The sequence below is a fragment of the Rhinolophus sinicus genome, chromosome 1 (genome assembly GCF_057876585.1).
Source record: "Rhinolophus sinicus isolate RSI-liver-muscle chromosome 1, RSI-T2T, whole genome shotgun sequence".
Taxonomy (NCBI): domain Eukaryota; kingdom Metazoa; phylum Chordata; class Mammalia; order Chiroptera; family Rhinolophidae; genus Rhinolophus; species Rhinolophus sinicus.
This window is the reverse complement of record NC_142501.1, coordinates 160,587,878-160,598,908: the sequence shown is the minus strand read 5'-3', so window position 1 is coordinate 160,598,908 and position 11,031 is coordinate 160,587,878. Positions and strand designations below refer to the sequence as shown.

Genomic DNA, 11,031 nt, shown 5'->3' with positions numbered 1-11,031 from the left:
GTTGGTAACATAGTGTTCTTTTCATGGGAAACTGAATTGAGGTGGTTGGGCTGCTAGCAAGCCTGCCTCAGTAAAGCTCACTTAACGCATAGTTCGGTGACGTGATAGCACTTTGGGAGACCAGACCTGAGCACTGCCCCGGGGCCTGAGCTACCTGGGGCTCTTGGAGAACTTTGGCTCTGAGGGGCCTGAACTCATGGGGCTGAAACAGAGAAAGCGCAGTTAATTCTTGAACAGTGCACACCTTTTCATGATTATGTGCCTGCTCTTCAGTTAGATCCTGCTTTGCCTGAAACTATTCTCAGTAGCCTGTCCCAAGTTACTTGACTTAAATCTTGGCACACATCACAAACTATTCAAGGTTTAGAAATTTGACTTTCAAGGATCCCAATTGTTCCTGCTGGTGGTTAGAAAACCTGTCATTCCATGAAGCGCCCCACAAACGCAAGGGCATAAATTATCCTAATCATTCAACAGAAAAGGTGACCGTGCATGCGCTGAATCTTGAAGATTAGACTAAAAGCTAAATACTTCATTCTCTGCAAGATTGGTATGAAGTTGGTCATCTGGAGACTTGAATATTTTTCTACAGATGTCTTATAGTAAAGTGGGGGGGTTCTAGAATGGGGAGTGCCCCCAAATGTTGCCTACAACACTTATCAGCAATGTTCCTGACACTATGCCTTTGGCTCTGAAGGAAGCTAGACTGTAGCTCTTCACTCAGCCAAACTGATGAGAATCTGAACCTCCATCCCCCGCCACTGAGGGAATTAAGACACTGGTGCCTGTTCCGCCCCCCAAAACCAATTTCTTTTCTGTTAGAATCTACACATAAGTATGTCCTCTGTACTTGTTCTTTACATGCCTGGATTTTCAACCTTTTTAATTTACTTTGAAACTACCGTGTTTCCCCGAAAATAAGACCTAACTGGACCATCAGCTCTAATGCGTCTTTTGGAGCAAAAATTAATATAAGACCCGGTCTTACATAACACCGGGTCTTATTTTACTATAAGATCGGGTGTTTTTTGTTTTTTTTTAAGTAATTGTGGTTTTTTGCAATTATTTTTAACCTTTTAAACCGCAATTATTTTAATTTTATTGGGGGACGGTGTATTTTTCCAGAGGCCATCAGCTCCAAGTCGTCCTTCAATCTAGCTGTGGAGGGTGCAGCTCACTGGCCCATGTGGGAATCGAACCAGCAACCCTGTTGTCCAGAGCTCATGCTCTAACCAACTGAGCCACCTGGCTGCCCCAAGACTGGGTCTTATATTAATTTTTGCTCCAAAAGACGCATTAGAGGTGATGGTCCAGCTAGGTCTTATGTTCGGGGAAACAGTAAGTTGTGCTTGAGCATTACTACCCAAAGCAGCACATGGCCTTTCAATTCAAATGTGATTTAAGTCACTGATGCTTGGCCAACGTGGTAGAGAGCTTATATTCATCCTTAAGGTAGTTTGTACATTTTCAACTGGAAAAGGAAAATACTGTGCGTGCCAAATGTTCACACAGCCACCCTGGGAGACAGCAAGCCTGGCGTACATTAACAAGTTGAGGGTTAGAGGATTGTCCAGTGCCATATAGTTAAGAATTTTTAACAAGGTTCAAATTCTACCTCATCTCAAATCTTCACCCTTTATATTTGATATCTTGAAGTTTTGCCTAACAAGTAATTGTTACTTCTAAAGCCACCAAAAATTCTTGAAGTTAGCTTTTACTATGCTTGTTACTGTTTTGAGCTTTGGCCACTAGATGGTGCTTCTAGGAAAATGAAGCATCTTTTTAAGTTTCTGGGAAAAATTGGGTGGTTTGGGCTTACTCTATGGGAATGAAGAATTGAACGCCCATCTCTTGTTGCTAAGCAATACATCAGCATCATTTGTAGTTACCAGTTCATGTCACTTAAGGCACAGGAGGTCTGCATGCGGGACTGAGGGAAAAGGAGCAGGATCTGCCACGTTGTGGCGCAGGTGGTAGCTAGACAGGTCTCATACCAAAAACAACAATCCAGTTTTACAAATTAAAACCTTGATGCTTTCACTTTTAGTTGGATTTTACCAATCATTAGGTCAAAAAAGATGAAGTGCTTAATGTCAAGGAATTAAAAGCTTTCCCTCACCACCAGAGTTTAGCGGTTTTTACGACATACGAATATGTAACACCCATGTGTAAGAGACACAACTCTCCCTTTGACATCTCTTGATTATTGAAAAGGTATAAGAGGTAACCTAGAGTGTATTTATCTGAGAAATTTGAGAAGAGCTCATAACTCTAGTTCCCGGGAGCTTCTGAATTAAGGATGAAATGAGAATCTCTCCCTTTGTCCTGACTTTTAAAAAGTACAACTTCCATAGCAGATCAATTGCTAGATTGTTGACCTCATTGTGTTGCACAACAGTGGGGCAGTACAAAACCATAGGCCCAGTGGATTGGCTTCTCATTCCTCAGAAACAGCTTAGTTTGTTAGGCAAGAGGACACTGCAGAATGAAAGGCAACTTTAAGCCACCACTGAAAAGCAACTTGCGGGGGGGCGGGGAGGATTGCTTTTCAGGTTACAATCTACAGCAGTTGAGCATAGAAAGGGCTTAGCTTTGCATTTACTCCAAAAATGTGCTGTGCTTATGCGTTCTACACACAAAGACAATTACAATTCACAGTTCATGGCTATGTCACCAGCGCCTCATGTTGGCCTGGTGAAGTTCATAGAATAAAAAAGTATTGGGAAAGAGCAGGAAAGGGTGAGTGAGAGAAGGTGGATGGATGGATATGAAGGACAAGAGCGCTAGAACTGCAACTCTTCAGAGGTCTAAAGCCTGGTGCAGAGAATGCACAGTTGAACCAAGCTTTGTAGGACGTTATTCTGCACCCTCGCCTGTACATACTTTGTGGGACAGGGCCCAACCTCGTTATAATAGCCTCTAGCTCCTCTGCTCTAGGTGCCATGATTTTCAGTTTCCACAGTGAACTGAAATGCCATTCAACTCCACACTACAAGTACATAACTGATGTGAGCCAGATGGGAAATCGTCTGTACCTCAGCTGGATGCTCTCATTTACATACTTGTACAGCTACCTGTCAGAGTAGAAAGGTTGGAAGGGGAGGCGAGTGGATACCTAGACTCAGTCTCCAAATTAACAGTCAATCCTTTCATCAGCCCCGGGGATGCCGGTTGCTTGTTAGAGATTGATCTGAAAGCCAGATGGTGTCACAAAGACTAAATGCCACGCTCTCTTAAGAATTTAAGTACAAGGATATTCAAAGTGAGCCACGTTGCCGCCGCTGGCAGTCTCCCACGGTGGAAATATGGCAGTCATCAGCAAAGCAGAAAGCTTTGTATAGAAACGTCATGTGAAGAGTAAAATTCTGTACTTAGTTTTTCAGATATCCAGAATTATCCATAAGCTGGGCCAATGATAGGTAAAAATACGTAACTAACATACCTAAGAAGGAAGTTTCATTTCATAGAGACAGTTGATGGGAAGATGACCTAATTTTATCTGCTCCCACTCAGTGCATACTGACCAGATGGGACCTTCCCTTCATACGAGTGCTGTGCCAGTATCAAGCAGATCATCTAGACTACACCTGTGGCAATAAGGCAATAAGGCAGCGTCTGTATCTGAAATCAAGTAATATTTTTTAAAAAAAATGAATGCAAAATAAGCCTGTTGCCTGTTACCCATGGAAAGAAGTTCAGATGGCTCAATTCTCCTTGCTTTTCTTTTCCAGTCTGCTTTGGGAAAAGTCATTTTTTATTATTGATGATAATTAGCCCTGGGATGTTTTCATATCTCTAGTCGATCAGCCAGGAGGACTTGAGAACCTACCAGTTTTATCGACACTTGAGAACAAGAATCACTTGAAGTAAAATGCCGAGTCAACAGAGATGGCCGTGCATTTGACCGCAATCAGCTTTCCCCAGGTACCTGAACAGAGGTCCACCTACTTAGAACAGCCTGTCCCCGCCCCCATTCAGATTCCTACTACACTTCCTCTGACCTGGGGACTAATGAGGGGAAGAAATGGAATAGCAGCAATAGACTACATCCTTATCCACTGAACATAATTCTGCCTAATTTCATTTTGAATACTGCTCCAAAAATGTCTACAACCTGATCCAGAATTTGTTTTTAAAATGAGTGACAGGGTAAAGCTGATACAAAAAATGAGTTTAAAACTAAATCCAATTATACTTAATGATTACAGTAGTTTCATACACAATAGGTTAACTGATATAATTTGTAACGCTGTGGCATCAGTTGAGGAGTCAATACTCAACCACGCCCGCCCACCCCACCCCCCCAACCACTGGTCATGTCACTAGCAGATTTCTATCCTTACAGACTGTACTGGAAGGGATGGCTCTTGACCCATATTTTGATCATTTAATGGCTCAGATGAACCTGATCATTGCATTTAATCAGTATCTAAGTAAAGAACGCCTCTTGCCAGTGTGCTCTAAACAACCTCTTTCCAAGAATCAAATGATTCAGGAGGCGGGCTGGCCTGGAAGCTCAGGCGGTTGGAGCTCAGTGCTCCTAACACCGAAGGCTGTCGGTTTGATTCCCACATGGGCCAGTGAGCTGCGCCCTCTACAGCTAAGATTGTGAACAACAGCTCTCCCTGGAGCAGGGCTGCCTTGAGCTGCCGTGGGCTACTGTGTGCCGCTATGAGTGGCCAGTGGCCAGTGTGAGTGGCCGGCAGCCGGCGAGGGGAGCGCAAGGCTCATAATACCAGCATGGGCCAGGGAGCTGGGTCCTACAACTAGACTGAGAAACAACGGCTTGAACCGGAGTGGGGGGGCAGTGGGGGAAGGAAGGCGGAAGAAAGGGGAAGAAAAAAAAATGATTCAAGAAGCACAGACTGTTGCTTAATCATTTCACCTTTTGACAGAAGCCTATATGACGATTATGAAATAGAGGGGACACTTCTAAGGATCTTCACCAAATGCAACTCATGCCACCAATAGTACTTTTGTGACCTACCTACTATGTGGCTGAAAAACGATGGAAATAAGCAAAGACTAGACAAGTAACGAAATTAAAAGGTAACTTAAAATGCATGTTCATGCTCTAAAATAGAAATGAAATTGAAAACTCTCCCTTAACTATGAAAACCACCCCTAAGAGGTGACTGCTGATAAAGTAATCTAGCCTGTCAAAAACCGGTCTCCAAATTAACCTTCAGACCCATTAGAAATCACAAACTCCAGTGGCAGAAGTCTGTGTGTTCGTATGTGGGTGTATGTTAAGTGATTCCTAGATGTTTTTGCAGACATAGTGGAGAAAGCCACGTGGTAACCCTGAGAAGACCGTGTGGACAGAACCACTGCTAATGACCCTGTTGTCTGGCACAGGATGTGTACTTGTTTGAGGTTTGTTTCCCGTGGTCTAAGCACAACTCTAGACACAAACTAAAGCAGAGCTTCACAATAAATAAAAAGGCAGGGATGGGCCAGAAAGTTATTTGAAGATACCTTTAAATATAAATTGAGTCCCAGAGGCAGAAAAGTCATCTATCCAAAACTGGCACATTTTAAACATGATTTAAGACTGGTAGGTCAAAACCCCAGTGACAGGAAAGGGATTTTTTTGGGTTGTGTCTGAGATGATGAGAGCATTTTAAACAGAATTGTGACTTAAAACTTCATTGAGCTTCCCCTTGAGCTTAAAACTGGCTTAATTTTGATAACCAAAATTAAGTTTGAATAACCAATACATAAAACAGAACTGGCTAACTGGAAATATCATTTTTCCAAAACAATCCACAACCCCAAACAACTATATAAAGGATGCAGGTAACAGAAAAAGAGTCAAAACAACAATGGTTCCTGAATTTAAAGGAAGGATGCCCACTTCTCTCTCTCAAGAGGCAGATGGTCAGCTGAAAAATAAAAACATTGTATCAATAGAACACTCCAAATTAAAAAAAAAAATGTAGCCATCTCTGTTCATGCAATACCAAATGTTTAAAAAAAAAATTCCCAAACTCCAAAACAACCCAAAAAATTAACAGAAAGGAAGGAAAATGTTGCCCAGATCTTATGACCTGATTGATGGTTGAGGGTCCTGAGGGGGCTGCTCAGAATGTCGCTCATAGGACAGAGAGGTCTGGAGTTAACATGACATCAAGCTTGTGGACCCTGGGGGTGGCTGGTGGCCACCTCAGATTACGGTACATGCTGTCTTCAGTCTGGGAGTTCTTGGATCCCAACACATGGCTGGCTATCTTGGGTCTTGGCCCAAGTTCTCTGTTTCACTCAATTTCCTTTGTAGTAGTAGTAAATACTACTCTTTTTGGTAGTGAGAAGTCATGTTAGTAACCACAAATGGGGAGTGGTTTGTAAACAGACATTGACAGATACAAACAGCAGTGCAATATTTGACCCAGACTATAAAAGGAAAGGAGGCGATGGTGGAAATGAGGTAACTCTTCCCCAACACGTGTGAACAGACAGCTCCTGCTCTTCTAATGCTTTATGTCCATTAGGAGAGAGTAGGGCTTGTCAACAGGATGGTTACATAAAGAAGAAGCTACAGAAGAGAAAAAAAGAAAGGTTCAGATTCAAATTGGATTCTTAAAGGCTTAAAAAAGAAAAAAAAAAGGAGCTTCTCTACAATGAACTGGGAAAGAATAGCAGTGTGTCAGTTACAGGGCTGACTCCTCAGCAGCAGTGTCTGGGGAAGACGACGACGCCTCGTCTGGACGTAGGGCAGTGGTGTGCCAGGGACACCAATCAGGACAGAGGGTATGGGAATGGGTAGGGGAGAAAGGTGGCAGAGACAGTCTGTGAAGTACAGGACGCCACATGGTAAGTATCTTGGAGAAACTGGTGCTGCCCAGAGGGTAGCATTCCAAGACCACCAGACAAGGCAGGAAAGCATGAGACTCTTTCTTCCCTATTTCTTTTATCCAGTATAATCAGCATGGGCACATATGCATATCAAACAGTGATTGAAAAGAACTCACAAAAGGGCACACGATGTTTGGGTAAAAATATATTTTCCCCCACTTTATGTCTTGGCACTAGTGATATATGCATAGATTACCTGTCCACCACTCTCCTACCTGAACAGACACCAAATTACTGAGCATGTTTGCTCAGTGATTACTTTCATACTTGAAAATAAAAAAATGGTATGCTTTAGATCAATACAATTATTTTCATTTTTAAAAAAAGACACGTGTCTAACATGCAGCTTACATATATGACAATTCTGCATTACTAAAAGTAGATTACACAACAGTTTTAGAAACACATTGGTTATTTTCAAACAGCAAAATGACAATAATCTACAACTACAGTTTAAGGCAAATCAGCATATTTTAAAATTAAGAAATAGACAAAGTTCTAACGCTGTTCACAGCTTAAGTTTTCAATTCATTTTAAAAATTCCCTTCATACCTACATATAATCTAGGCTTTGTAGGCCATAATTTCCACTAAAGGGTCATCACATATGTATCCTGTCAATGGAACCAAGACTTCTGGCAGCTGAGACTCGACAATTTCAGACACTTGCAAATGGCAAAGCAAAGGGATCTGAATGGACGGTTTCGGCAGGACCACACAGAGACAGTATGATGTGGGTTGGGAACAGCTGAAAAATCTGACTCAACAGTTCGTATGTGAAACACTTATGTCAAGACAGGGAGGAGACCAAGTCTGTTTGTTAGGAAGCATGTTACTGCCGGTGAGATTACAAAGCAGAGGAGGAAGATAATAAGTAACCTGTGTCTAGTTTTACATTAATGTCCCCCTGGTTGAGATGCCCTTTCTGGACAAAATCTTGGCCAATTTGTTAAGAGCCTAAGCTGGAAAACATAGTCTCTGAACTGCCAATAAATGCTCATAGGTGTTTTTCCCTCACATCCTACTTCATGTACAAGTACAAGGGTTATGGGTGTCTAAGTCTGGAAGAAGCAAAAAGATGGTCATTATGGTTGAACAAGAGATGTGGGGAGAGGCCAGGCCAGCTAGAGCTGTCTCACAAAAACAAAAAAAGGGTAAAATGATCACTGCCAGCAGTTAGCACCAGGGCAAGACCATTAAACCAAGATGACCACAAAAATTCGGCAGTCTAGAGGCAGCCTAGCATAAAAAGTTTTTCCTCTTGATTTTATCCAGTGGAAGGTAGTAGTTTCTCATTCGAGCTTTATTGACACAGTCAGAACCAAGGACGCTCTGTAACACCCAGTGAAACCCATGACATTGTGTGGACACAGACTGGGATTGGTAATTTCTCACTTCCACACTGAGATCAAGGAAAAATTGAATTTACATGTTTCTTGTGAAAAAGATATAAATGTGGCCATTTTAAATATATGTAATTTTTATTTTTAAACCAAAAGCTACTCAAACCATTACCTCCTTACCCCCCTCCAAAAATAAAACCAAATCCATCTATCCCAGTTATTTCTCTAATTTTCAAAAGTCAAAGATCTCAAAGGTTTCTTACTAGCGTACTTACATGCAAAGGCGAAAGCATATCCAATTAGATTGGAGGGTATCATTTATTCCGTGCAGAGCCAAGGACTACTGTGAAAAAAGGCACAGATACAGAAAGAAGGGCAGCAATAACAAACTAAACGGGGCCGGGAGCAGGGGTAGAAAAAAGTTCAGAAGCAACGCATTTGAAAAAAGCTTCTATATGCTTGATATTTCTTTGGATGTTTTATTCCCTGACTCTCCATGTGATTTATTTGACAGTGAAAAATTTAATGGAAAAAAGATCAATCCAATTAATCAATAATCTTGGAACCAGAAAGTCAGCTGGATGCCTTCCATGGCTCAGCTCACTTTAAAGAGGCTTTAGGAAGCATTAAAAATGAACATTTTAAAGTGATGCGTTTTTAGAATTTAAAAGTCTTTTCTGTTTCAAGGCACAAAAAAGCTCACACAGGCAGTGGTTGGGACAAGCACACAACACGCACTCAAGCTCTGTATGGTGCACAGCGTCCGAGCAAACTCAGCCCATGGTGAGAAATCAGCATGCCACACTCGGCTGCTCCATGGCTAGCGTCACACTAGAATCATTAAAACACAAAAGCAAAAACAAAAACCCTGGTCCCGTTACTGAACCTGTCCTTAGACCACTATCGCTGCTCCTCGTTTGCTGTTTCTGTTTTGGCTTAGTTTGGGCTTCAATGAAACTGATTTCTTACTTCGCCTAATTAGGCCTAAATTAGCTCATGGAAGACCATTCCTTCTTTCCTGTAAGAGTATGTTTGAGGATGAGGAGAAGGAAAAAAAAATCTTTACTGAAATCATCTACAGATTTATTAATTTTTTAAAAAATGTGTTTGTGTGTGTTGGGGAGGTACAGGTATTGTATCCCATTGACTTCATTGTATGACTAGTGAAGGCCAGAAGGAAATGCAGAAGTATCAGGTCCATGAGAAACGTTAGTCTTTCAAGTACGTGTAAGAAACAAGAGACTACAGAGTTAGAGAGGAAACAAGGAAGACCTTGTTAGTGGGGGGGCGGGGGGAATCAAGATGAACATCAATAAGCCTCACAAAGGAAGAGGACAGAAAAGAGATTAAATATGCTCCTTCCCATATACATGTGGGGTGTAGTCTATGTCCTGACGTATGGGTTACCCTGATCTTCATTGTTAGAACGATGGGCCTTGGATGTAAAGAACAGGTGGAGCTAGCTGTGTTGAGAGGAAAGGTGAGGAAATTCCTTCAGGACAACTGGATTTGAAAAATGGATTGCTCTATTTCTTCTTTCCTTTATCGCCAGTATGGAAAGGACTCTATGCAAGGAGGCTGGGTGTGAAGCTCCATTTCTGTTTTCGTAGACTTGGGTTTGTGTTACGTTCCTTCCCATTTCCACCTGAAATTGACATGGTCCCCTCAAATTTGTGCTGCAGTTTACAACCAATTCTCTATTTGAAGGATTTCTGAAAATTTTTCTCATGATTATTGAAAAATATTATTAGAAGTACCGATATCCTGGCACCAGTCATGAGCCCCTCCCTCTCAGCCCAATGAGAACAAATTTAGGTGTTTTTGAAAGGTTGCTAATTGTCAGTAGTAAGGAGATTATGGAAAGCCCAACCTCCTTAGTAGATTTTTCTACCAAGCAATGTTGTATTATTCAACCTTTGAGACTTCTATCTGTGAGAGGATCAAGGTCGCAATGATAAAAGTGAACGCAACCATAGTTTTCTTATTATGTCCAACTTGGCCAGAATTTGAGATAGGGGTTCAGAAACATTTTTAAAACCATAAGAGGAGACAGTCAGTCTGAACAGACCTACAACCTAGGCCAAATAATGTTGTTATAATAATAAATCCATGCATGTATAAAAGTCATATAAAGCTTACCTACTGTTCTGCCTACATACAAAGCTACGTTGGGTTTGGAGCAGGTGCGGAGAAGAGATAGAGTGAGTTCAGGGCTCTTGCCATCACGGAGATGAATAATCAAGAAAAGCAAGTTGTTGTCATAACTACTCGGGTTTATAGTTTAGCTGCTGAGGTGGTAAGAAGTTTTCCTGTCAAACATACATGTAGCAATTTCCCCTCCTTCCCTCAGTCCAAAGCAACATACAAGTAACAGGCATGCTTCCTGCTGCCACTAGGAACAGGCACAAAAGGCAAATCATGTACTTTCCAGAAACAAAGTCCAGCTGCACACAGCTTTTGCTGTTATTCCCTTGTTCTATTATTTTCCACCATCCAACAACATTCAGCAAAATGAGTTAATAGTTATTGGTGTCTGGGGGAGGGTAAAAAAAACAAACAAACAAAAGGACACAGATGGCAGAGATACAATATTACTGCAAAAGCAGGTGAATGCGGAACGATCCTTGGCTTGCCAGGCTTTATGTGAAGTTTGCACTGCAAGTTAAAAAACAAAACAAAAAAGTTAGAAATAATAATAAATAAAAAAGAAAGGAAAATTAGGAGCGCCAGCACCAGCATTCGGTGATGGTAAATGCTCATGCAATGATTATGGAATTGACAGAAATTAAAACCAAAAATTTGAGTAAGCTCTTCTACATGACAAGCAAAAGCAA

The 11,031-nt window shown here is 41.5% G+C and overlaps 1 protein-coding gene across 12 annotated transcripts in view; it reads right to left on the bottom strand.

Annotated features, from left to right (window-relative positions):
* SEPTIN11 (septin 11) overlaps positions 1-11,031 on the bottom strand; it is a 153,156-nt gene that overhangs the window by 63,432 nt on the left and 78,693 nt on the right. Inside the window, exons 10-11 of one of the 12 annotated variants that reach the window (XR_012493680.2) lie at positions 8,473-10,852; positions 5,464-5,885 (exon numbers count right to left, since the gene is read on the bottom strand). The exons of 1 other annotated variant lie outside the window; for it this stretch is intronic. Coding sequence is in view for 9 of the 11 variants with exons in the window: in XM_019720297.3 (XP_019575856.1) it covers positions 8,516-8,540 (25 nt within the window). In the remaining 2 variants the exon portion in view is untranslated. Of the gene's footprint in view, positions 1-5,463; positions 6,536-6,985; positions 10,853-11,031 lie in introns of those variants that run through there. 10 more of the 12 variants (XM_019720297.3, XM_019720289.3, XM_074324425.2 and 7 more) reach the window with 10 other exon arrangements.